Source organism: Haemaphysalis longicornis, unplaced genomic scaffold (genome assembly GCF_048455015.1).
Source record: "Haemaphysalis longicornis isolate Haplotype H1 unplaced genomic scaffold, Haemaphysalis longicornis Haplotype H1 scaffold_1, whole genome shotgun sequence".
Taxonomy (NCBI): Eukaryota; Metazoa; Arthropoda; class Arachnida; order Ixodida; family Ixodidae; genus Haemaphysalis; species Haemaphysalis longicornis.
In genome coordinates this window covers 472,573,089-472,601,041 of record NW_027526203.1, presented here as the reverse complement: position 1 = coordinate 472,601,041, position 27,953 = coordinate 472,573,089, and the positions used below count along the sequence as shown (strand labels likewise).

At 50.3% G+C, this 27,953-nt stretch overlaps 1 protein-coding gene across 2 annotated transcripts in view; it reads left to right on the top strand.

The window, feature by feature from the left end:
- Rhobtb (Rho-related BTB domain containing) overlaps nucleotides 1–27,953 on the top strand; it is a 225,149-nt gene that overhangs the window by 1,895 nt on the left and 195,301 nt on the right. For both annotated transcript variants that reach the window (XM_077688195.1, XM_077688196.1), the window contains exon 2: nucleotides 17,445–17,515. In XM_077688195.1, the coding sequence (XP_077544321.1) occupies nucleotides 17,475–17,515 (41 nt within the window). In that variant the 5' untranslated portion in view covers nucleotides 17,445–17,474. The remainder of the gene's footprint in view (nucleotides 1–17,444; nucleotides 17,516–27,953) is intronic.

Here is a 27,953-nt window from a genome sequence, read left to right as displayed (position 1 = left end):
GGGTACTTCTAAGCAGCGCGCCATTCTCGGAAGTCCGCCACGCACACGCGCGCCGCATGCTATTTCATATTTTCTTCTGGGCGCCAAAATCGGCGACCGTTATTGCGAGCCGTGTCTGCTTCGCGCACACCTGTGCCTGCGTGGATTTTCGCTAGATCGATTCGCGCTGTCCGTTGATTGCAGGCCGTCGGGCGCGCACGATCTGCTTTCCCGTAGTGTCGCCCAGGAGTTTCGGGCTCTGCGGTAACAGCTGTTCTGCGCGGCCGCCTTGTTGACTCGCGCGGAGATGCGTGCGTGTCGAGTGCTGCTCCCGCGGATGGTTCTTCTCTGTGAAGCACCCGAGCGGCGCTGTGAAGCCGCTCCGCGCGCTTTCTCACAGCCGAGGTCAGCGGCCTGTCGTAAAGATAAGGGCCGCGTCCTCTCGGGAGGCCATACCTGTGCCTCCTCTAATGGTTGGCAGTAGGCGATTTCATTGCAAAGAGTAGGGACCGAATGGGCGCGCACGGACCTTATCTTCGACGCCTGCCGGGAGCGAGAGGATCAGCTTTTCATTCGCGTTTCTTTTCAAGCAAAAAGTGTTGCGTTCAAGAATTTTTTGTGGTGTTGAGGGGAGGGGGCGGGGGGTCCCATTTTGCTCGTACCGTGCCTCTCATATAAAGTAGCGTTTCGCGAGCTGTGCGGTGGTCACACCCACTAGAGTGATGTCAAGAGTCAGTTTTGAAAAGTTTCCGATTCGGAGCCAAATTATTGTTTAGCCGGCGCATTACGAATTACTCACAGAATCGTAGCGTACCTACGAGGATTTTTTCAGTGACCAGAGGCAGTGGTGAGGTAAAAGCACCGAAACATTCGCATGGCACCCGGAGATGACTACAGACCGGAACTTTCGGCAAAATGCCTATTTTTTCCCCGTGAGCCCGAAGCCTATTTAACATATATAAGCATGAAGTAAGGGAAGGAGAGCATTTTAGGCAATAGTTTATTGTGCCTATAAGTGCCTATTTTCACGACATGGGCCTTTTAGAGCCTATTTTGACTATATGGGTCTATATGGCTGTTTTTAGCGCCTAAAATGCTTTTTTTTTTGTGTTAATATGCCTTTTTTGGTTTTTGGAGTCGATGGTCTGCACGGACTGTTCTCGCTTTAGAAGCCCGCAACGGGGTATTTGTTGCATCCCGTTTGCAAATAAAATCCGCGAGCCGTGCCAAACAAGCACGGAAACGCAAACTGTGCACGAGCCGCCGCCACCTCCATCTCGCCACATCGGCCGAGCCGCCAGAGGCCCGTACATAACCACACCGCAGCAAACCTCACCAACGTCACCCCTGTCTACACGATTTGTTTTGTTCTGTGTCCTTTTGACGCGCCTTGTCCGCGGACCAACGGCGAAAACTGTTGCCCGTGTACCCTATTCATAGCTCATGCAATAAAAAAAGAGGAGAAAGAAAAAGAACGTGACTCAGCCGCGCACATTCCACTCAAGGTCAAAGACGCCTGCTGGGGGAAAACCGCGCGCAAATCCGACACACCATAGTCTTAAGGTGACGCCACGAACACGTGCACAGTCGTCCGCCGATCACGACAACTCCGCCGGGCGGCAAGATGCAGTACGGGCAGGACGAAGGAACGAGAAACGGAGCCTCTCGGCACACATACTCTGGTCGCGACAGCCGTCATTTTCCGCGCCGGGTAACCTTCAAGGGCATTCGGAAACTTAGTAATAAGGGAATTAGCTGCAAAAATGATGCGTGCTGATTGATAATCGGTATCTAGTGCTTAGTTCCAGTGCTTAGTTCCTGAATGGTGTTATACCCGCAGTTTCCCTAGTCATCTGCTGCTGCAGAACAGAATAGCTGAGTAATTTGTACGGAATTATTGCACTTCCCTGTACTACAATCTATGGGATTCATCGGTGCTTTCAAGAGCAGAGGAAGTCGTTCTGCCCTGTCGATGAATAAATATCTCCAGTTAAGATCTTTGGGTCTGAGTTATCTTCAAGCAGCAGTTATCGATTGCGCCTCTTCAACCACATTTCGTTGTTACCCTTAAAAAAAAAAAACTTGGCTAAGGGCGGAAAACTACTAAAAATACACCCCCGGTGGTACTAACAGCATTGGAGACGACAAAAGTGCCAACAAATTATTTACGCCACTCTACACTTGAACGTGACTTGGCACGTTCGTGCGGTTATTTCACTCTCTTAGAAAAAACATTTCCGCAGCTGAGAGCTTGGGCGCCACTCTGACTCAGAATGCTGAGCTCATTTCGAAGGCCCAGGACAGATCCGCCACCATCCCCAAAGGAGCGGTTGCTGATAGAGCCATTCCTGTCTGACAATCTGCCATGCTTTCTGACATAAAATTCCTCGATTCCTTGTGCTAAACCAGCTGCCGAAGCTTCTGAGCACCAAACATTCTGATATTCCAGCCAGATTTAATCCGCTCATAGAGCTTCCCGAGGTATAGACACGCTCCCCCAACTTCAGTGAACGTTTTCGCACACAATTACCGACCGAAATGAGGTACAACTTCAAACCGCAAATAATTGAGATGGGTCTGGCTTTTAAGCTTTTTTTTTTGTTCTGGAATCATCCTGCCTTCAACGTAAAACTTGTGTGGCTAATTTTCACGAAGAAAATAAAATTACTTCCACACAGCACGAGACTTGTCTGCTGTTTTTACGGCACGTCAAGAATTTGTCGTAAAATATGCTGCTGAAGTAAATACGAAGTGAGCCTATGTGTGCCTAAGCGACAGTATTTAGTGCCTATGAATGCCTAAATGCCACTTTTCAGTGCCCATTATAGGCGCTCTAAAACCTTGATTTTTCGTGCGTAAAGTTCCGGTCTCTAGAGATGACTGCGAGCGCTATATTGTTCTTGTTTGGCTAATCTGACCAGTAAGTACCTTGGCTGTTTCAGCACCACTGACATTTCGGTTCGAACGTGCGCCACGCATGTTACGGGGGAAGTTTGGGCTGCAAAGCGGTACGGAAGTGCGGTGTGGAGAGCCCGGAGACCGTATATAGCGCCACTGCGGTAACGGTGATCTCGAGCAGCGCCTGCTGTTTCGGGCGTTCTCCCTTGTTAACTCCGGCAAGGGATTAGTGCCACCCCCTTCCCCCTCGCTTTATCCGCAGCTGCTGTTCTCATTTCTGAGAAGGTGTAACCCCATTTTAGGAAGTCGGCGGGGATGGCCGAAACTTTCTTAAAGCCTCCAGTTTCGTAAAATAGCCTAGCGTGAGACCATATCGCCCGAAGGAGAAACCACGGAGAAAACTCGGCGAGTGCGCTTTTCTCGCGGTTTGTATTAGGTATTTATGCATTCATAGCCCGCGAAAGATATCACAGCCTCCTCATAGTTAATTGCCACTTCTCTCTTCTTGCGTCATTTAGCTGACAGCAGGAACCAAGACCGTCGTGCCGCCTCTATTTATGGCTTTCGGTCGCTGTTTTACGTCTCGGTTGTACGAAACGGCGCCGCGGAGCAGGTTGTATCCCTATTGTACTTGGAAAAACAACCCTCGGGAAATGTGGTGAGTTTGGTTCGTAAGGTGTCTTCTCAAATGCAAACGAGGAACCGGAATTTGTTCGTAAAATCGTCGAATTCGTAGGATAGAGTTCTAACTGTGTGCCCCTTTTAGAAGTGCACCCCTGGCGGGAACCGACTTGTCGCGTGCCTTTCACTCCCGTTATACGTCGACGGAGCGCCAGTTGCAAGTTGTTGATGACTTTTTTTTTTATCCGTTCGAGGGATTGCGGGTCTTGGTGACGCCGCGTGCAGTGGCGGTCAAGTCCGTTTCGGACTCTTCATCCCGCGAGTTCTTCAGTTTTTGTCCCGTCATGAGCGTGCTGAATCTGTCAAAGAGAAGTCTCCATGGAGCGTACGGACATGTTTCGAAATGCAACCGACCACGCCGTTGGTAGGCCGCGATTCGAACCTTGCCGCGTTGGAACCCTATAAAAGTTTTACCGTTCAGTTTTCGTCTATTCAGGCTTCCTTCTTTTGTTCTGGAGAACAGTTTTGAGAGACCAGTACGCCATATCGTTTCTCATACGAACCTTTTAGCCCTATCGGCCCCTTTCTGGGAGAGAGTTCCATCACTCCTGTGTATTTGGTCACACTCTTTTGTGGTTCAAGTTAGGTACGTACTTCCCAACCCTGTCGTTTCGGCGTTGCAAATGAGCCAATGACTAACGCATGATCGCTCGCGGCTTTTTGAACTTAATATGCCGCGTACTTTCTTGCTCAGTAAACTTTTTTTTTTTAATTAACCAGCCCCCCAGACGTGTCGTCTCCTCGCGCCTGTTTAAGAATCTGAATTTACTACGGTGATGAGGGTAACGATGCTGATGCCTCCATGTGCGGATGGACAAAAATTTTGCCAGGAGCCAGGCAAAGAGCTTATACGATGGTTTAAAATCGACGCACAATTAAGCGCTTCGCGAACGGCGTGAAGTTTAAGCATGTTACAGATTGCGCTGGTCATCAAAAAAGTTCCTTCCGTGTTTCCCGGCACCAACCAATTTGTAAAAGGCGCCAGATTCCGTGGCATGAAAAAGGTATACGTCGGCCTGCATAATTTTTAAATGTTGTTAGCACGCTCGGGCTGTTGAGTTTTTTTAGTCTGTCGGTATCTAACCGTTTTCTCTGCAAACCGTGGAGGAGTCGAGGGACGGGCAGGGTGTTACTACAGTGTACTGGTAGTATTACGGGACAGGCGAGGACGGGTGAGGAGGAAGGGACCGGAGCGTGGCTGCGACACAGCTCCGCCCCACAGCCGGAAGAAGGATGCCAACAGTTTGCCAGCACGTTGTGCCGAACTTTTTTTTTTTTTTTGTTACCGCACATTTTACCGTGCGCTTTTAATTTTACACTAATACCGTCGTTTCAATGGTAGGGCGTACCAATTATAAGCTACAAAGGACGGGAGGAGGAAACAGTCGCCAACATCACCAACGCGCGCCGATACCGTTGCATGACAAACATCGCAACGCTTCGATATCCCACAGGTTCGGCGGGAATAGAACCGCTAGATCAGGTTTCAGAGTATCGGCACTCTTTTCTGTTATTGTTGTATGCCGCCGACAGCGGTCATTGGTCGAACCGCGTCACGTGACATCTGTTTACCCCTGGAAGACCCATGGGCGCTGACATTTTGGTGCCTCTGTGTTGCCGCGCGCGCGCTCTTCGATAAGTCGTGATTTTCGGAGCGCAGTGTGGCTGTATGACACGTTGAGAGTGAGTTTTTAAGCCCCCAGACAGAGTAGCGATGCCGTGCTGCTCTGTACTGGGCTTCTTTCACACTGCTGAAATAGAAAACGCCTGCTTCTCTTGCCGCTGGGAAATAACGACGGTGGCCCAGCGTAACCTACAGCCACTAGAAAAGCGTAGCTTAATAAGTGGCTGTAGCATTACCTACAGCCACTAAATAAGCTCGTAACCGAGCCTGATCCTATCGCCTCAACGCGCTGTCACTTAATAACCCTGGTATTCTGAGTCCTTCCTCCACTGGAGCCCCCAGTGGAGGGGAGCCTTGAAATCAATTTCCCCATGCATAAGCATTGGCGGAATCTTCTCCTCAGGCGAGTGGAGGGAGCAGATGGAGAGGAGGAGGGACTCAGAATTACTTCGAAAAGTAAACACAGCAGCCATGGTTGCCAAGCAGAGCCCGGACCAATTCCGCCCGTCAATGTCAGCCGCAATTGGGCGCTTAAGGCTGGCCACCCTGGCGTTAGGCACCAAAATGGCTGCCGCCTGCGTCAGTGTCATTGTTCTTAAGCGTAGCTTAGCTTTGCTTATTTAGTGGCTCTAGGGGAGAATGAATAAAAGCTCCGCCCTGGCGGCTCCATGTCTGGCGGCCTCCGCGAATCTAGGAGATCAGCGTACGGCGTGGGAGCAGGAGAACGCACAGAACGCAGGAGAACGCACGCCGACAGCTCGGGCTGTCGGCGTCTCCTGTCGTCGTCGTTGTTTCATGTGGTCACGGTACTAAACACCGGGACAGTCGTTTTCCAACGCATCGCGCTAGATCGCTTTGTGCTTCAAAGACGACAGGCTAGCAAAGCTGTACACCTCTACCCCCACCGGTTTCATATCTGCTGGCAAAAATGCCAATGCGCCAAGAATACACTTATACACTGCATGCTTAGCCCCTCCCCAGGTTTAATGTTAGGGGAGATTTTTTCCGACCTCTTTTTCTGGAGATCTTTCCGGCCCGTGATTTTTTCTGACACCTTGCTGTGAGAGTGATTTGGTGAAATTCGGAGATTTTAACTCATACATAAACTTAGTTTATTCGGCTGACTTGCGGAAAGGACTAGAGAAATTACCGGCCTGAATTCGCGGAGTAATGACAACGAGGATGCAAAATGACCCTGCACATCGTTGGCCCCCGTGATAATTATCCCAGGGGTGGAGAGGGGTCGGGAAGCAACCCTGTTTTTAATGGAACGAGTTACGAGCGAACTAAGAGCCTTGTGAACAGCCTCCCCTCAGATTCAGGGTGTATGGGCACACTTGCTGTGCTCAGGGCGCAGGGGCACAAAATATGCATTAGGTTGAGAGCTACATGGCATGCGCGAGAAAGATGGCTCTGTCGCAAAGCGTTTTCTTAAAAGCACGTTGAAAGTAGTGTAATTACCCTGCGACCGGCAACAGTGCTCCTAGTTTAGAGTGAGAGCTTTGTAGTAGTGGGTGGATGCATCAAGTTGCACGTGTCTGAGCATAGCCTCCTTTATACTCAGCACCCGTCTCGTTCTTCTGCTTCGGGGAGAGAGAGAGAGAATAAACTTTAATTAATCCAGAAAATGCTTGACAGAGGCGTCCTCATTCCAGGATGCCTTGAGCTCGGGCCGCGTCGACAGCCCTTTCGATCAGGCGCAGCTGATCTTCGAGGCCGGAGCTGGCCAAGGCTCTCTCCCAAAGCTCTGTGGAAAGGTGGATGTTAGGGGGGTCTAGGGCGGACTTGTCGCAGCCGCCCACTATGTGTCTGAGTGTCCCAGGCTCTCCAAAGAAGCGGCAAAGGGGAGAAACGTGTGTCCGGTCAAAGAGGTGTAGTCTGGTGGGATGCAGGAAGGTGTTGACCTGCAGGGCACGCAATAATCTTTCCTGATCCCTCAGTAGCGATTTGTGTGGCGAAGAGTAGGTTTTACGGGACAGCCTATAGGGTTGGCGATCTCGTTGCCGGGGGTTCCGCTATGAGCTGGTGCCTATACGATCCTCACTGGTCTCGTTGGTAGTCTCTGATTGATTACTCGAAGTGTTGTGACGTGCAAGCGACCGTTGGCAAAGTTGCGGCACGCCTGCTGAGAGTCTGAGATTATAACTTTGGCGTCGCTTTGGCTAAGCGCAAGTGCTATCGCCGCTTCCTCGGCTTAGAGAGGGTTGTGTCCGGGAATTGAGATGCTGCACCTGTGCTGCTTATTTAAGGATTCGCCAGCTGGGAGAGAGAAGGAGAGAGATGGGTGCGGTGTGGCCGTCTGTTTGAGTCTGGCAGCGGCGTTTTGCCAGGACGCGATAAGTGTGGGAATAAGTTCTCAACTAGGACTTTAGCGCTGTCTAGGTAATAAGTAGTTTGTCTGAAACTGATACAAACGCTCTGTTAAGGTCGCGTTTCCGTCGGGTTTTCTGGCAACCGGCTTATTTGCCGTGGCCGACTTCGACTTATTGGCGTCTTATTCGTAAGCGGGAACTTAATCGGGAACTTATGCGTACGGGCAAACGGGCCCAGTCCGAGCTGCCCAGCTTTCCCTCCCACTGCTCTTCGTTAGCTATGGAGGTGAAGGGATCTTGAGGACAGGCCCACGTCGGATGTCGTGGAGATCCTTTTCCCTCCCTCCCGGAAGTGCCGTTTCGGGTTGGATTATTTTTATCTGTGTCGTTGTGAGTTGCTTGTTTGCTGGTGGACCAATCCGAACTTCAGGAGCCGATCTCATCCCTTGACATCACGCGGATATCGGCCTTACATTACCTCCTGAACGGTGGCGCCCGCAGGGGCGCTGCTCAAACCCCATTGCCTGGGGTCTCACTCTAGCTTCTCGCCGGTGCTGCGCGTCATTAGATATGCCGAGTGATTTTCTTAGATCCACCACCCTGGTTCACTCTCGTTATCACGTACCCTGTACCTTCGGCCACGCCGAGAGTTTGTAACGGGTTACCCCATTTTATGTCTATATTATAACTTTGCGCTGCAAATGAGCTCTGCTCATCAAACCTTTCAAGTTCTGCACAGTACCATTCGCAAGCCTTCGCCTCCTTGCTGCCGGGAACCGCCAATGATAAACGCCCTTCGACACCCGGTGCCTCTGGTGGCACAACCGATCATCTGCCGCACCTGATGATGTCCCCACTTTGGGGGAGGAGGACCAAGTCAAACTTTGCTGTCACATCTTCGTTGTTGGACGTTGCCGTAGATGTAACAGTTGAGATTCTCAGTGGTGATGCGACGTAAGTCAAGCGTTTCACTCAGCCGACATGTGGTGCGTCATCTTAAACAGGGAAACAGTCTGCATTTGAAAACAAGATAAATCAGCTCCGAACGCCTGTAAAGAGAACTCTGCTGCTACGGCTACTCGCAGTACACTCGATTTTCTCATCGCTTGTAACGATGCCTACTGAGCCGCATACGACCATTTGGCTGCGCCACGTTACGATCAAAAGCCCCGTTTCGGATACGCTCGTCTTTTTGCCTCTTCAAAGGGCCCGTCCTTGCCCGTGGAAGAGTCGTAATTTTACAATAACTACGATCATTTCTTTCTCTGAAAGCGCGAAAAAAATTCTGATCTTAATTTCTATGTTAATTCATTTAGCCTGCTGTGCAGATGATGTGAGGTACCATTTTGCTTGGTGTAAGTCTATGTCGATTGACGCGCAACACACACATGACGTGATGGTTTCTGTAGCTTAATTTGAAGTTTTCATTTCTGCTCTTACCGCTTCCCCAATCTACAACCTGTGTGCCCCGTTTACCGCTTTGACTATTTATGGGGTCTCTTTTATAGCTATGACTTTGACTGTTTTCTCTTTTGAAAGCCTTTCCTACTTTCTCTTTAGTTAATAGTCGGACATCGCATGCTATAACCTTGTACAATCAGTAGTTTCCCCTGTTCTAACGTCTGGTGTAGAATCGTTCCGCTACTTTAATTAACTCGTCCATGCTGTACGTAGTGTTGCCCTGCTCGTCTCTGAGTGCGTACATTCTGTCTTTGCCGATAGCTAGCTTCCTCTTATTGCTTTCAAACTTCCTCCCATTTGCACCGTTTCCTCGATCCCTGCCATGTTATATGTACGAATGTCGTTCGTTTTACTGTTAATCCTTCTTGACAGCGTTGTTAATTCAATTTGATCCGTCGTACTTCACACTTTCATGTTCTTACGTTTCGCAATTATAGATTTCCAATTTGTTCCATATACATGCTGCTTCTCCCATAACTGCTGCTGATTCTGTTTTGTGATTGTCGTTGTTAGGTTGCCATTTAGCATGTCTACACTAGTCTCGTTCTCCTCGTTTAGAAGAGCGCACTTGTTTTAAAGAGTTATTTTAAACTCCTGCGATCGGGGGCTGACTGACTGCATGCGGGGTTTCTTATTTTCCACGAGTTTCCTTCTTTCTCTTTTGAGATTCAGCCTTGCCTTGCATCTCACCATCCTCTGATCGCTGCTGCGAATCTTGCCTATCACCTCTACGTCCTGCGCAATACTTGGGTTGTCACTTAAAATAAAATCAATTTCGTTTTTTGGTGTGTCCTCGGGATTTTTCCATGTCAATTTCCTATTATTTCGTTCGTAAAAGAATGTTCTATCTGCAAATACATCTCCTCGACTGTTGCAACTGGCTATTCCAAAGTTTTCCACTGGCATTTTTGCCATTTGCTTCTCACCTACTTTTGCGTTAGTGTCCCATCACAATCGTGAACTGTGTCCTCCTTCATTGCTGATTCGACGACCTCGCAAAAACTGTCTACGGCTTTACCATCGAGCTTGCTGTGGGCGCAGAGGTCTGTACTACCTTTAAGCTGTATCGCTTGTTTAAATTTATCTCAACGGCTGCGACTCTTTCGTTAATGCTAAATGCTTGAGGTCTCAAAGTGCCCACAGCCTTGAAAAACGCCAAGATCTGATTCATAAGAACTGAGATACCAAATACCTTAAGAATTACAGACCCATCAGCCTACTCTCCGTTGTACACAAGCTGTTTACGAAAGTAATAGTTAACCGCATAAGTGATAGCCTAGATTATCAACAACCCAAATTGCAGGCAGGGTTTAGAAAAAGATACTCGACAATGGATCACATCCATGTCGTCAGTCAAGTAAAAGAAAAATCTGCAGAGTACACTAAACCCCTTTACATGGCATTTATAAAGTACGGAGAAGCGTTTGATGCCGTACACACCGCAGCCGTGCTAAAAGCACTAAAAGACCAGGGAATAGAAGAGACCTACATAAGACTTCTAGACCAGAGCTCTTCGATGTAGGCAGTTGCGAAACTCCGCCTCAAAAAACGGCCCGCATCTGGACCCCCCCCCCCCCCCCTTCTTTGGATTGTGCATACCGTGGCGCCACTGCGGCCGCCGCATGCACTATCAACAACAACAAAAAAAAAAGTAATTATTTAAACTGACAATTTAACGTTAAATTTTCTTTTAAAGTGCATAATTCTATTTTTTTTTTAGCTTTCGTAAGTTATTAATTGCTATCTTAACTCCGGTTTTTAGGCAGCGATTGTTTCTGCGTCCGCGCATCTGCCTGCGGACACTCCGGCGCAACTAAGGTCCGAACTGAAGTACTAAATTTGCAGTTATCGTTTGGCCTACAGCTCATTGTATGCCAAAACTAATCTAGTAGCCGATCAAGCGGCTCTAAATAATCAGTTTCAGCTGGCATAAAGCCGTCGAAGCGACTTATTTTTTTCCCGCCAGAAGACCGAAGAGGACGCGCAGCAGACGACAGTGCGTAAGCGACGGTTGGCCCCATGGTCGCATTTCTTTTTACTACTCTTGCTCCGTATGTATATAAAACATTCGCATAGTTCAACACATTGGGCTCCTTTGGCATAAAAAAATTACGTAAGCACTCAAATACCATTTTTCGCTCAGGTCGTCGAGCGGCGAAGCAAGTTGTATAGTTTATTTTGTCACCAAAAGATGGCGCCACTGTAAAGCAAGATCCAAAGCAGTGGACCAATCGTAGGGCCACTTTTTGATACATGGGGCCTATGGGGAGTTTCGCAACTCCTATATCAAGTAACTCTGTTCTAGACGACATATGTGAGGGATGTACGGGCAGGATAATCCTTCACAAGCAAAGTGACAAATTCCCGATCCGAAAAGGAGCAAGACAGGGAGATACCATCTCGCCAAAACTGTTCGCAGCATGTCTGTAAGGAGTATTCAGAGAGATTGACAGTGAAAACGTGGGTTTAAGGATAAACGGAAAATACTTGAGCCATTTGATCTTTGCGGACTACATAGTCTTGGCAAGTGAAACTGCAGAACACCTGCAAAAATTGCCTGAGGAACTAAAATCAGAAAGCAGGGGCGTGGGGCTAAAAATTAAATATGAATTAATCTCAAGTAACGAGGAACAAGCATGTCAAAAACGTCTTTTTCAGCTTAGGAAGTAAAAGAATATAACCACCTCGGACAGATGGTTAGTGCTGACCCCAACCACGAGAGAGAAATCCGGCGCAGAATAGGCAAGGGCTGGGAAACAGTCGACAAGCACTCTCAAATAATGAAAAGTAGGCTACCTCTGTCACTCAAACGAAAAATCTACAACCAGTGCATACTGCCGCTTATGACAATGGATCTAAAATTTGGCACCTTACCACACTGCTGCAAAGCAAACTGAAACTGGCTCAATGGGCCGTAGAACGAAGAATGAGAGGAGTGCCACTTAGGGACAGGAAGCCAGCTTCCTGAATCAGGGAACAAACTCGAGTATATTATTGCATAGTTCAAATAAAGAAAAATAAATGGACTTGGGCTGGCCATGTAGTGAGACGAACCGACAACCGGTGGACAATTAGGGCAACAGAGTGGATACCAAGAGACGGGTCGAGAAGAAGGGGAAGGCCGTTAATCCGACGGGGGGATCAAATGGGGAAATTTGGGGGCAAACAATTGACCTAGTGCGGTTAAACCTTTTCATGCATCTGGCGACTGTGGGTCGTGAAATTTCACGTCTGTGGTTGGCACCGTTTTATTAGTACAAAAATCGGAACGTGAGAGTGTTCAAAATGATAATCTCATCGTCTAATGGCATCGCGGGCATTTTCTATGGCCCAGCCTTAGCGCGTGAATGCCCTGCTGTTCCAGACAGTGGCGCAGGCATTACGCGTAAACGCTACAGGGACATTCCCAGAGATCCTGCGCCTACAATTTGTTTGACATCCATTTCGCAGGCAGTCCTGCGAACCGGCCTTTTGACACATCAGTTCTGACCTTAATGCCTGCCGCAGGGATCAACATGTATTCAGACCACTTCGTGAGAGAGCACTTCAGGTTTGCATCGCTAGTGGTCAGCGAACCCAGGATATGCAAGGCGAATGCTTGGCTCAGCCTGGTCGAGTCTTGTTGCACTTGGTTTACGTTTTGCACAAAATACAAGCAGAGTGGGAGAAAGAAAGATTTCGTCACATAAAACGCTATACCCGGCAGCTCGGCTTTACTATACCTGCTATTCTGGAGCTTTGAAAACTTCGATCAACTAACAGATGGCACATGCAGAAATTTCACCTGCCTACCTGCTGCCTTGGTTAAAGATGAAACGCCAGTTTTGACCTCGATCAACATTTATGTTTTGCGCCATGGCCAGCAGAGCGGGACACGGAGAGGGCGAGCGGCACATAAAACACCAGCCAGCAGCTCGCCTTCACGAAAATACATGTTATTTTGGGGCTTTAAAAACGTTCCTGAAATATCAGATGGAACATGCAGAAAGTTTAGCAGCCCACGTGCGACCTCGTTTTAAAGGCGAAACGCGCTCTAAGATGTCCGAAAATAGTTCCTATAGATGTTTACCCCATAGCGAGCTAGTTCGCCGTGGCTTTTAGGGGCAAAGCCCCTTGGGGGCTCGGGCTGTCGTCGTTGTTGCGAAAAGGAAGAGGATCGATTGCCAGCGGGCAGATCATCATCATGAGCGAGTAAAGAAGAGAAGATTAAAGAGGTGTTCTCAGCAGAGCCATGGCGCGGGTCTAGTTCTTCAACATTTTTGGTGTCGTGAAACCCGCGAGGAACGGCCTGGTGGACACCAGATGACGGCGCACACTGACTTCGAGGCACGCGAGGCCCGGGAAACCGTTTGATGTCCTGATCCCGTGGACCTTGCCCTCGAACGGCGCCCCCCATGGCTGGCTGCTCGACGCACCGCACCGACCACTGGGAACCCGGTAGTGTCCAGCAGCAGCACCGTATACAGAAGACCCTCCCTGTGGACCTTCAGCCTACTGAGCACAGGGAGGCCGTGCGTGAACTGAAAGAGCTGAGGGACACTCTCCGTGCGAAGATAACCAAACTCGTCAGAACAACAGACAACCTTGTGGAATCCCCAACACCGAGAATAAGTACGCTTAAAATCCTCCTCGAATCTTTACCCGAACTGCTGGACGACATAAATAATCTTGACAGACAGGTACGGGATCTCCTAGATATCGAAGACTACGAAAAGGATTATTAAGAATCTGACAAGTACTTGTATATGATTTTCCGCGCGAAGTGGCTGCTTAGTGACAAGATATCCAAGATGAGTTTGATCTCGAAAGAGATAACCACGCAGCATGTCGCGAAGAACAGTCTTCCACAGAGACCGTCGGCAACAACTCAAGTCGCACCCGTCCAACCATCATGGAGCTCGTTGATTACCTCTCCAGCTGCCCGTGATAAGGTATCTGAGTGCGCAGACCTATTACTCATAACGAATACGACAAGAACGGAAACCATCCCCCTGCCAGCAGACGACTTGAGCGCTTCCACGCATGCTACGCCGTGGTCACGGATAGACTGCGCTAAGAGTGAAGAACTCTTAGCAGAACCTACTGAGTACGTGCACGATCATCAAAAGCCCGTTGTTTCGACGCATCTGATCACGAACAGTGATACCATGAACACCGACATGGACCGGCGCAAGAGGCGAAGACTTCGGGACAAGCCTAGGAAACAGAAAAGGACTGCCCAACTAAAGACGAGACGCAGAGTTTGTGGATCTTCGACTAAGCTACGGCCCAATTCCGTCAGGCGGAGGGAAACTAGTTCCTCCACGTTTACAAGGCGTGTTCAGACACGGGAGGTTCGGTCGAGACAAGTGCGATTCCGACCAAGACGATGTGAGAGACGAAGCGAGACAGCCCGAACTTTCTTCCCTGCAACACAACAGAGTGCTTCGCTATCCCTTCATCGCCGATCCTAACGAAGGCCGTCATTAGAACGCAGCATCAGGCGTCAAAGCACCGATCTGACGAACGGTGACCGAACGGCTAGGCGGATTCGAACCAGGCTACTGAACTGACTAGAATTGTATTTTTCTGGCATGTTTCTTCTCCTCAAGTCTTTTTTATTCTTAGATGCATCACTGCCGCAGGCGGGAAGATGTTGCGAAAAGGAAGAGGATCGATTGCCAACGGGCAGATCATCATCATGAGCGAGTAAAGAAGAGAAGATTAAAGAGGTGTTCTTAGCAGAGCCATTGCGTGGGTCTAGTTCCTCAACAGTCGTCTCATGCCGTCGTCTCATGTCATCGTCGATGTAGTCACGGTAGTAAAACTCCGGGACACCCGTTTTCCCACGCCTGGCGCTGGAACTTAACGCGTACTTAAAAGAACACTCCGGGACACTCGTTTTCCAACGCCTCGCGCCAGATCGCTTCGTGCTTCGAAGACACGAGACTTTTACAGTAAAGCTGTATACCCCCCCCCCCCAATGGTTTCATCTCCGTGGGCAAAAACGGCGAGACGCCAAGAATGCACTTGTACACTGCATGCGCGACACGCAAAACGACGACGGGGGAGGGGGGGGGGGAGGGGGGAGGAGGAGGGAGTGCGTGTCGCGCCCTTGTGGAAGTGCTCCCTTCAGGGATTTTCACCCTTTTCTCGCCCCTCAAAGCGGCCCCCCCAGCCGAGAACACATGCATTTGCATGGCGCTACCGCGTCGCTTTGAAACAACGCCCCCCGTTTTCGGGAATCGGGACCTCGAGTAGCGCGTGAATCCGCATCGGTCGAGGCCTGCCACGACGCGTGCGCACTTGTTCACCGGCGCAGGAGGACGATCTTCTGGAAGTAGCGGCAGCTGTCTAGACCAGCGAAAAATTACACCATCTTCCCGTAGGGGAACACTGAGTAGTATGCGAAGCAGCCATGGGGTCGACTGAAGTTTTCAGTTCGCCGGTTCCGGTGACGTTCAGCTTCGCGTGCCTTCGTTGTATCATTAAAAGCTTCTTGACGTAGTTTGGATGAGCGAAGGACATAAGGCGCGTTCGTAGCGCATGCTCCCGTCTCGGTTTGTAGCGCGGTGGGAAGAGCGCCACGTACCTCCCGTTGCGGCCAGAGAGTCGTGGGATCGAAACCGGGCGCCGCCTAACTATTTCTTTTTATAGTGGACTGCGCTGACGTCAGCCCAAACGCTGACGGGGCTGAAGAGACGCGCATGCGCAGTAGAGTGCGGACAACGACAACGGGGGAGGGAGGGACACAGCCCCGAGCATGAGGTGCTCCGCATACGGGGTACGTACGTGTCACGGCGCATCGTGACAGCCATCACTGTGACTCGGAATGCGGCGACCGATGCTGCTCGAGGTGTGAGAGGGAGGGTGGCGATACCTTCCTCCTGCCGTGACAACATTCCTGCAACGGCCAGTAATTGTTCCTAGCAGGGTGTTCGTTTAGGTACACGGCTTGTCGTTTCTTGAGCTACGAACGAGTTCAGGCCCGACATCCAGTGACGCTAGCACTATCCGAGGCTCAGGGCCGTATTCTGAGTTCCTCCTCCACTCCCTCCACTTGGCTGAGGGGAGGATTCCACGTTGCTTATGCATGGAGAAATCGATTTCAAGTATCACCTCCACTGGAGGCTCAAGTGGAGGAATGATTCAGAATACCAGGGTCAGTGTCGAGTCCGGTGGGTGGATTGACCCGCAACGCCGTACGTGTAGTGTAGCCTTGTCTTGCGATTTCGGGGCTGCGGGTCCGCGCCCGTCTATATAGTGCTCGCATGTCAGCTTTGTTCGTTGTATCATTGAAATCATTCAATACGCCTTATGCCCGGCTCCACCGCGAAGAATCAAGTATATCTGCTTGTGTGTGCACAGGTGCAATCAAAGGTTCGCTGCCACGGGCCTATAGCCGGCGACCTTGACGTGAATTTTTGAGGAAGTCTTTCGAAACTCAATTATGCTGACAGCCGCATAAAAGAGAAATTATCCTAAATTCACGAAGCCGTGCTCCGTATACTTTCGATTGCATCTGTACATGCTCCATTCCCATCGTCCGCGCCATCGTGCGGAAGATGCAAGGGGGGATTCTTCGTCAACGTATTGCGCCGTTGCGGGCCAAATGAGACCAACTATATGGCGATTAACTGAGGTTGGACTGGGGGATGTTTCTTCACCTTCGCGACGTATCCGCCACGCAGGGTCGACGGTTCGGTTGCGGCCACAGATGAGTGGTTTGGTGATTGTCGGTGAGGAGATGCAAATTTGGGAAGACCTTGCCGCCACGTATGGCGATGCGTAACGGCTTTAGCAGCAGCATATATAGTTATGTCAGCCAGGGCCATCAAGTGGCGTTGAAGGCCTTGGAGCAATGCCAAACAAGTAGTGCAGGTCCCAAGCTGGGAATACGGTACGGAGGATGTAGGCGAGTCTGGTCGCGTCACGTTGTGCGACAGCTGCGGCACAGCGACGCAGACCGGGGACCTTCAAGTAGCAACGAGTCGCACGCATTGTAATCGGCTGTTGGCCCGCTGTACGACTTCGGCCGCGTCGGGCCACGTTACAACGAAATTCTCTCATGCGCGAATAGGGCGCTGCCGTGTCGGAAAGTGGGGCTACCGTAATTTTTTCGCGTGGCTTTTCTCGGAAATAAGCGGCTCTTAATTCGCTTTTTTCCACACGTCGGATGAAACGAAATCGTCTTTAGCCGACGACAGATAAAACTCGGATCATTTCGTTCTGCTTTTGAAATTAATCCGCGTTTGTAACTACCACGTGTTTGAACATAAGCGCTTAAATTCGCGCGTGAGCTGCTTGGTCGCCTTGCTGTATTTAGGAAAGCCTACGTGCGTTCATTTTTTTTTTTTTTCGGGCTGATCCGCCAGGAATAAAATTGGCCTTCGGGCTAAGTAGTAGCTGCGGTGGTGGTAGCTGACATACCTGGCCAGGGTGCCGGCGGCACCCGACAGGGCAGTGCCACAAAAGGAGTAAGACGTTGTGCTCTGCTTTTCTCGCGGCAGGCATCGTTCCGGTCGTCGCGTGCGCCGCCCATGGAGCGGAGGACGCAGCGAAACGCCCGCTACGAAGACAGGTGAGTTCGTCTTCATTATCATCAGTGCGTCTCCATACGGACCGTAACGCGAACTTGACAGCTGCTGTTGCAAGCTTCGCCTTTAGCTCTGGACCCGACGGTCACATGACTAGCTGCGAAGCGGCCTATTAACAGCGGAGCTGCTGTTGCTGGCCGTAGTGTGTGCGGCGTCACCAAAAAAAAAAAAAAAAAAAAAAAAAACGTGTCAAAGTTACTACCATCGTTTACCGCGCTCGTGAGCCCGCGCCTCACGGGGAGCGCCCGGCGTCGTCCAGGCTTGCGCGTGGCGCTTGCAAAAATATACCAAGAAAACAGTCCACGTGCGTCCGTGTCTCAAGGAGGGAGCACAAGACAGCTCGCTACAGACGCCGGTTCTAGCGCGTGCTGACGCATTCCACTTTGGGAGAAATGTGACAGCCTGCGGACAAAACGATCCGGGCCCGCCAGTCATGCATGAGGAAGACGACGAATAGACGAACGTGACGATGACTACTATAATACCACAGGGAAAAGCGACGACAGAAGGTGTAAATAAACAATTTCAAACCTAATGCAATGCGTGGTGGTGTGTGTTTCAGTGCTTACATGCAAAAAAATCATCCAGCTCCGCTATGGTTCCAGCCTTGCGCGACTTGGTGCCAGCTTCGCCAATTAGTTGACACTGTGGACGCATACGCACGCACACACACATCAATAAGAGCTCATCGTCCACCCACTGAGATAGTGAACAAAAAACTCGGGGCAAGTACCTGTCTGCTTCCAGGTTCAACAACCGGCAGCGTGTGCGAAAAAGGGGGCTCTGCGGTCGAAAAGCGACCAGTAGTTGGCGATCCTCGTTAGTTGTGCGGCGTAAACGCAGGTTCTGCAGTTCCGGCAGCTGATGAGCGAGCCGAGCCGCCCACGCCGCGCGTCGCGCGGGCCGCTTGCCAGGAGCTTGTCTGACGGAGGCGTCGCTGATGTAACGTCGTCGTCGTCTCGGTGGCTGCTGCGCGCGTCGGCGGGAGGCGTCCGCGTGCCGCCGCTCACGTGAGAGGAACGCCCCGGCCGCGCGCTCTCCCGGAGCGTGTTGACAAACGTGACAAACGCCCCGCGTCTCACGTGACGACGATTCGGCCGCGCCGTAAACGTATGCTCTCCTTTGGAGGAGGGTGCTTCACGCTAATGGAACTTCGCTTTTTTTTCTTTTTCGCTCCATCTCTACGAATCTGCATGCTGTGGTCATTAACGGTGGTTGCTTATATCGGGTCCTAATACGTTCAAATTCAACGTTTTACTTGCCGATGCTGCACTGTGGAGAGAGACGGATTGATTTAGACCACTTGTGCTTCCTTAAGGCGCGCCGAACTCTGGTAGGAGGGAGTTTTTTGCTTCCATGAGAAAAACGAATGACTTCAAAAAAGCTGCGCCTTCCAATGAAGGGGAACATGTATCGCGACAAGCTTAGTGCTGCATAAAGTCAGGCTGGCCTCCCCTCAGCTTGTCCCTTGCGTGGCTGTGCCGTAGCGAGCCACTCAATAACGGACAAGAGCGGACGGCATTAGAAGGAGCGGTCTGATCCGAGAGAACCGAGCCCGACGCCCAAGCGCACAAGAAAGCGCGCCAGAGCGGCCGCCGTTCGCTTTCCAAACACGTTCCCTGCAGGCGGCTGCTACAAGTTCGCCTCCTGCGTAGTCGAGGGGGAGGGACTCGCGTGCCGCGCCACGTGCAGACGGGCCGGAATCGCGACGGCGGTCAAGGACGCACTTGGCGGCGCGCCACCCCGACTCTGTTGTGGAGTAAATACGGCGAAGGCGGCGCGTCACAGCGTGCTACTCACGTAACGGGGGATCGCTGCATGCCTACCTCGGCGCTTGCGAACGGGGTAACCCAGCGACGACTGCTCTCCACAAGGCTTGCTACTGAGGCAGCTAATTAGAAAAAGGCAGCAAGAGTAGAAAATGGGGGTGCATGCGACGTTAGTCGTAACGAAACAAGTCTACAGAGCAGTATACATGTGACGAAAGGGATACGGCCTGTTCGTCACGTGGCTTTCCTCATAGGCCGTTCGGTAATAGGCCGGTTCGACAAATTGGAAAGTTCGTCATACGTGCGACAAAGTGAATGTCCGCGTGTATGGGCCTCAACGAAGTAGTTACAGTGGTTAACGGCTCAAAAGAGGGAAGCGAGGAAAGATGCAGCTCAGTAAGGAAAGCATTATGGAAGGGGGGGGTCACAAAGAATAACCTGCGCGCCGCGCCTCTTTTTATGGTTGCAATCGCCTTCCCTGAGCCCCACACGTGTTGGGACAGAAATAGTACCGGACTTCCGAACAGTACAGGCTACCCAGAAAGGGTTGTGAAAATCACGTGGTTTCAACTTTACCGTGTTTTTTTTTTTTTTTTTTTTTTTTTTTTTTTTTTCTCCTTTCGGCTGTATATCCGGGGCACGTCAGGAATGACTGCCATGGTCCGAGGGTAATGCGGCTCGAACCGAAATATAGATACCAGGTTGACGACCGTAGACAGAAAAGTGAGGCATTGGCGTAACACAACTAAGAAAACATCTTGGAAGAGAGGCGAGGAAGAACCCGCACCCCCATCTCATTGTTGCGGCGAGATTGTGCGTCCTTGAGCGTTGCCTTAAGCCCCACACCAGGTCAGAAAGGTATGTTACGAAACTTTTGAACACTCAATGCTACTCAGGAAGGCCGAGGGCGTCCCGTGATTCCAGACAAAACGTTCTCTTCTGGCCCTTTCGGGTCTTTCCAGCAGTGAAAGCCAATCAGAGTGGACAAGGATGGTAACGTTGTTGAAGCCGAAAATCCTTTCTCTCTTTCGCACATCGTTTGCTTCGTCAGGTATACACGCCAGGTATGTTGCCTTTGGATTGTAAAAAGATGGGCTTATAAATGTTTTTCCCGTGTAATCACGGTCGATTCCGTCGTCATGCTTTGGGGGTTTATTACAAGTGTCAAATCTAATTAATTAATAACGGAGGGTGCGAATTAGTTATAATTACAAACTTTCTTACTCAAACTATTACGCAGCACATACAAGGAATAATGGGCTATCACCGCTTATACAATTAAAAAAATACACCTCGTACTCTGTTTTTCCGCTCCTGTGACGAACCTTTCTCAGTGCAAAACTGGCCTGTGATGAATGATCCTGACGCCATGTGACGAGCAGTGTAAGGTGGTAGTAAGAAAGAAGCGATGGCCTCGGGCCCCCGTGCCTGCATGTCTGACCAGACGGCTGCCCTCTTTGCGGGCACTTGGGCTCCGATCGGCTGCGGGGTCCGTTAGTTCGACTGCTGCCTCTGGCAGCTGTGCGACCGCAGAGGACCTATAGTTCTTCGAAGTGTGGCTCCGCGGGCGCTGTATCGAGGGCGTTTGCAGAGCAGGTGTTCGGTGGAGGCTGGAGCGACGCATCTGTCCCGTCTCACTCCCGAGCCGGGAGACTGCAAGCCCCGCGCCCGTCATAGTCGTGGGAGCGCCCGTGTTCGGTGGGCTTTGCCAGCTTTGACAAGGGCACGAAGGGTCGACTTGCGACGTACCTTAGTGCGAATTGCGCAATTTCTGTACGTAAGCAACCAGTCACGATTACGGCAGTGTTCGAGGCCGCATTCTGAACTATTTTGTGTTTTCAAGGAGCGCCACGTCGGCCTTCGGAAAGAAGTTTCTTCCCCCCCCCCCCCCCCCCCCCCATCCTCATGTTTTTGGTGGGGACACTTGTAATTTATAATTCTCCGAATACACGGACAACTGTGTCAGAAGCGACGTGTCTGCGCTCGACACAACCTAGGTAGTTGAAAAATGGGTTGTTGATTTACAGTCGGCAAACCAAGTAATCTGTGACCTTTCTGTTGTTGGGCAGCTAACTATTAACTCGCGTCAGTGTGTCGACGCCTTGAGTACACACAGACTGGATTAAAATCTTTGAAAATCGTGGTGCCGTTGAATTAAACGTTAAACACACGCACTCGCATAGCGTTGTTGGCAACCCCCGCGTCACGTCGGTGGGCAAGCAAGCTGGGGCCGTGCACGCTTCTTCTTTTGTGCGCTATCTCTCGTTGGTGGCGCATGTGCTGGTCTCTGTTATTTCTGCATAAGAGCTTTGAGGCAGGTTTAGACAGGAGTGGCTTGATTGTCTTATCCCGATCGATGGTTCGAACCAGTGACCGGCCGGTGTGTCTTTTTTTGGCAAAAGGGGTCTAACTTTAAGAAAACAGAGAACGTGGCGCAAACTAGACTGGACGAAGAAGGGACGATACAACAGGTACAGGCGCCATCTTCTCTTCTTCGTCCACGTCTAGTTTGCGCCACGTTCTCTTCACCAGCTAGCTCAGCAACAAGTACTGTTGGACCTAACTTATCCTTTCGAAAAATCTCTGCTGTGTGAACGGGAACGTGTCGAGGTGTCACTGGTGCCAGAATGGCTGGTGTAGTGTTGAGGAAATGACTCTCCGCGCGCGCTGTGTACGCGAAAGAGTTCCCGCCCCAGCGTGTGATGGCGGAATTAAACGTGACGCCTGTGCCAGAGCTGGTGCCAGCTTGCGAGACGCTTAATCCACCTCCACCTCCGGCCAGTTCCGCCTCGGACAAGGAAGATCGAAGCGTGTCTCGCCGGCCTCTTGCCTGTTCCGCTCTCCTGCTTGCCTACCCCGGCCACGGTGGGCTTCCCGCCTTTGAGCACTTGGTGCAGTGCGCGCGCCGAACCATGGCGGCACAAGTTCGGCGGTGAAACCTGGTTGATACTTTTTTCGGGATGTTACAGAACCAGAGTGCATAGTTTGGGGAAGCCTATGAGACAGAAAGGAACTCTGACACAAAACTCGTATTGAACGTTGGATTTCAGGGCATTTAACAGTCCCAAACTCGCCAATAAAGCTCGTAATCGCTGCCTATAGAGCTCAGCTGGAGCGTTAAGAAATGAAATAGTTCTTTAAAACCACGTTTCAAATCACGTCAAAAGAGGCTCATTGATTTACACCTTTCACTTCGATTTACCCCAGAAGGCAGAAGCAGTCCTTTTTTGTGCAGTCGCAGCCCTCCCTCAGTAACCGCCCAACTTATTAAGGCGCTTGTACAAGGAATCGAAGGCACGAAAGCGCCCTCCAACGTGGGCGATCGTAGTGTTGTTAGATGAGGCGGATTAAGCCTTGCATAACTGCCGTCAGTTCCTCCGCCAAACCGTCCCCAATATTGTATGAGAGACACGGAGAGTCGCCGCGCATTGCTTAGTCCTGTGGGCTGCGAAAATCCTGGCAGGAGACGAGACGCCTCTCTTCGCACAATCCAGTGGTCCGTAGGAAATATAATGTCCTCCGGTGTAGCATGAGGAACTCGCAGCTTCTGGAGATCACGAAAAGAGCTCGTCCGCTCAATGTTGCTTTTGGAGCAGTTCATAAAGTAGTGATCAATGTCACCTGCAGGCACACTGCTCGAGGGGCACAAAGGGGATGAAACAATGTTGACTTTGTGTAGCTAAGCTGGTGTGCGGCCTGCGGCTGTTCTTACTCGGTGGAGCAGACAGGCTTCGGCTAACCTGCCGTGATGCGGGCGATCGGTCGGCTGTTTCTTCGGCCATTTCGCGTGCTGCCATGACCGCTTTTCCCATCTGCTGTATCACTCTCCTATAATCCCACGACACGTATTCCCGATAGGTAATGTGGGTTTCCATTCGGTCCAAAGCATTCATTCGCAAGGTGTTGGTCGTCTTCAGGTGACCGTCCCTCAGCGGTGACGCGCGGCTGTCAACGTCGCTGGGGGCACCATCCACCTTTTTTCATTTTTTTCTTTTTTCGCTCAGTAAAACGTTCCGAATCCTCCCCTGTCCACTAATGCGCTAAGTGTATGCGCGTCCCCGCTCCTATACCCTCCTTTTCGCCTGCCTCCTCTTTCATCCCCTGAACACCCCTCCCCCAGTGCCGAGTAGCAATCTCAGCTCTAAGGCTGGATAACCTCTCGGCCTTTCCTTTCTTTTTTTTTTTCTTGTCTCTCCCTCTCGTCTTCGCTGGAAGTTTTTTATTGCCAGATTTCGCTGTGAGCAGCCAAATACATTGCGTTATATTTTTTTGTAGTTTTCCTCTGCTTCTTTTCACCAATGAAGTACATTTACACTATTATAGCGAATAAGTGCCTCGACGTCTTCTTGTGCAGACACAAGGTGCAGTACGCGGTTAGTGGTTTTTCGCGATTTTTTATTTGCGTTTCGGTCGTTTTTTTTTGTTTTTTTTTTTTTTGTTACTGTCTTCATTGTGTGAGGGTGGTGTAGAAGATGGGTATCCCATCGCTGTTTCTAGGTGACGATGCCATGGTTTCTGTGAAACGCGTTTTTAAATATTTGTCAGATGTTAAGTTTTTAAACCTCATTTCCTATCATGCGTAATCACATCTGGCCCTATACACCAGCCATCACCATTATCTTTATTGATCTTACTATGTACAGTTTACACATTTTATACCTACCTTTTGTGGTAATCACTTGTTTTCATTAAATAACTTCTCTGGCGCTCTTTGCCCTCGTCGGCCTTGCGCCATTAAACACCAACCATCATCAAGATGGGTATTTTTGTTTTCATTAGCTCATTTTATTTCTTTTTCGTTTTTTTTTTTGTTTCCCTTCTACCATTTATCTACAGTTGCGCTATTGTAACGCTTAAATGTGTTACCTTCGCCAGTTCTGCATTCTTGTGCACACGGAGGGCATTAAAAGGCTGGGGCTGTGGGGGCACTCGGCAAAGAACGCTTACCCATAAGAAGGAGCCCGGCCACTTCGAGTAAAGACCGCAGCACCGAAAGCGTGTGCGGGAAAGTTCAGTTGGAAGTTGCGGAGCACGCACCGTAATGCCGGCGTGATTCGCCATACCAGCTGACATGCACAACAGCTCCTTCCCCCTCGCACGCTGCCTTCGGCCGTGGCGACAAAAAAGGGCGTTGCTGGCGTCTGCTCTGTTTGTACACATATATCCAGGTTGAACCCTGCGAAGTCTGCCTCGTGGGCGCTACACCTAACGCCTCCCACGAGTCACCCGCACGTGGGCAGCTGTCTTTCCACCGTGTGGTGGGCGGGTGGGCGCCGCTTGCACAAGGCGGAAAGAGGGCGCGCTTGTCGACGAACACGCGCACCGGCGCAATCGATGCGTGTTCTTGGGCGGAGATGTCTTCATAATGCAGGAGAGAGCCATTTTAAGGCGGTGAAATGAGCGCCGCTCGCGAATTTCCTCCCGCCACCTTTCAGCGCTGCATATTTTCTGCCAAGTCGCGCATCCAAGGCGACCTTTCACGCGCGAGGCCGTTCCGACGTTGGTGCGTAGTGTTTTCTTGGTTCCCCGTCGTGTTCTCCGCGGCGGAAGGGTGACAGGCGCGAAACAGGAGAGCCCCATTCGGGGGTATGCAAATGCACAAGACATGTGCGCGAAGTTTCGCGTATCGGCGTAGGTTCGCGCAGGACGTATATAGAAACGTGAGCCGCACTGCAGCAGCGTATGTGACTGCTACGATGCGCTGGGTGTAGAGTGTCACATCAATGGAGGGGCGTGTGGCGCCAGCTTCTGTGTGCGAGTTTCTTGAAGGGATGTCACAGTCAACATGTAAATGACGGCGCGTGTATTTACGCGGCTCAGGACGTCCACATGCGGCTTCGCAAATGGGAATTTTCCTCCCCAGACCCATCGGGAGAAAGCGCGTGGAAAAAAAAAAAAACAACAACAAAAACAATGCGCGCCAATCCACCCTGTGATGGTGGTTGGAAAGCAAAGCTGTAAACGACACCCGCAACGACTACACATGCGACGTCACTTGAATTCACACACGTGGCTCTACAAAGAGTGAAACCAGAGGCAAGTGAAATGCACTTAACCACACCCTTTATTACTTCAAATAGATACTTTTATGCTAAGGTTAACTCAATGCATGATTCATGAACGGGGGTTGGTTGAGTTGCATTGGGGAAGCACATGAGTGGAAACTTTTTTTTTATATATAAAATGAAAGAAAGCTGAAACCCGGCGTTAGACGATCTCACTTCTCCCCCGTCTCTGTCGCCGCCGACAGAGGCGACGAGATCGGTGGCAGAAACGGAGGAGAAGTGAGATGCCATGCGTTGGAGTGAGCTTCCTTTAATTTTTATAGCTCCTAGCGCATGCGCAAGGCGCGCACACGGCCGCTACACGTGCCATGGGCGCAGCGCTCATGGCCCGAAAGGCCGCGTGACGCTGTCACGTGGCGTTCAGCGAGAACGCAGGGGGTACACCCGCAGATCTGCTCGGTGAGTGCACCGTCTGTCTCCCCCGCCTCCGCGTGGGGTCGTAGTTCAATCGGTAAGACAACGGGCTCTCGCTCCGTTTCTCGCTCCGTTTCTCAATTTGGAGGTTCGATTCCTGGCGGTGCCAGTAACTTCTTTTACTTGTTCTCCTTGTTCGCGGGAGTTTTCCGTTGACACCAACAGTTGCGAAAGATCCCTTGGGGGGGGGGGGGGGTGCTAGAGGTAACCAGCCTCGCTTTAAAATTTGCTTAACAGGGGGACTGCCGTCGCCGTGAAGACATCCTAGTAGTGGGGCAATTCTATTAACAACAACAAAATGAGTTCGCTTGACTTTCCACTCTCAATTCACGTTCTGGTGCCCGTATTCCAAAAGACGCTGTACCCCGTTTTGCCTAAAAGCAAGCCTCAAGGTTTCGTGTTTCACATTTTTAGGATTAATAGTTAATTCGTAGTGAGTCTGCAGATGTTTTCGTGCGCTGCGCATTTCAGCTACACGGGCTTCTTGGGCCGGAGTATAGGGCCTGGAAAACGGCTGTAAATCCCCTATTAACCCATGTGCCGTGTTACATATCATACCACATTTGGACGCCAAGAAGGCTACAAACATGCCTACTCTCACATACTATGTTCTGATGAATAGTTCACAGCGCTGCAAAGTTTCAAAACATCCCCATCTTGGTGGAGGCGCACTGTTGCGTTAAGCGGCGTCAGCTCGTTTTATGCACGCAGTTAAAAAAGAAAAACCTATACTACGCTTGTCTATGAAGAGCTCTTTTAATCAGGAGGTATATTTTATTCCTAGCTGCACGTATAGTGAGCAAAATTTGAAAAGTACTTATTCATGCTGGCAAAGAACGCATAATGTGTTCAGTTCAAACGGATGACCCTGCGTGCACCTCTTGCGTCGAATCTTCTTTTATTTATTTATTTATTTATTTATTTATTTATTTATTTACCCCAAATTTAGTATTTTCAGTCACGAAATCGGACCAGAGAAATAATTGTGCAGGAAGCGAATTTCAATCTTGGAATTCCAATCTTGAATTGGATTTTGAAGGTCTGGTGGCTAGCTCCAGCTTCTGACACCGCCAACGCTGGCCCTGTTGTGAGTCATCTCGTAGCCAATGCCGATAATGTGGTCGAAGGGCGCGTATGATATAAATTAATTATATTAATTTCTCCTGTCCCCTGCAATGACGCGATGATGTAAACTGAATCACATGCGCGTGCAATCTCGTAACTACTGTGATAGCTTCAGCCTCCACGTCGTCGATCGTAATCACTAGAGACCGGAAGTTTAGGCAAAAAAGACGGTTTTAGGCGCCTATTGTAGGCGTTAAAAATTGTAATTTAGGCATATATAGGCGCTAAGTACTACCGTATAGGCATATATATGCTCGAATAATATTTACTCAAGCAGCGCATTTCGGTGCAATTTTTCGGCTTTTAGTAAACACAGGAGGCAAACGTCAGGAAATGAAATATTTAACTTAATTTTCTCCATGAAACAGTCACGGGTCGCCATTTCAAAATATTTAGGGTGATCTGGTGACGCAACACTGTGTGAAAGGCTGTGGAAGCAATGGCAAACAAGCACCGTTCCGAAGTTTTTGGGCTTGAAGTTGTGCCTTCTGCCAGTCATTGACTGCTTGTACACAAAAAAAGAACGCTCCACATCCACTGAAGTTAGCGACGTGTACTTGTACATCGGCACATTGGATGATCTAATTCCACTTGGAATCGCGGTATGTCCACCGCTCAGAACCTCGGGAAATTCTTTCAGTATATCTGGAAACTCTGTCAGCCACAGGCCCCCAGGGGTGGTGGCGAACCTTTCCTAGGCGTCCAAAATCAGCCCAATATTTTGAGTCAGCCTGGTGCCCTAACTTCCAAGTTTCTGTATATGGTTACTGCCAACAACGTGAAATGCGCACACAAATACAAGCCACATTGAAGTGTACCGCCATGTAGAACCTTCAGGGCTCTTCTCACGGCGACGCTTCCGTCTTCTGCGAAGCTGGTAAAGGGACACTGGAGGGATTTGTAAGCATTGCGGGATTACTAGCGCAAATTGCAGCCTGGAGTCCCTAGGCCATGTTTCAACCACTCCCGCTGCGTTTACGCGACTTTGTTCAGCTAAAAATCAATGCGAAAATGCTCTCCTCTTCTCTGCATCCTCCTTGCCGATTTCC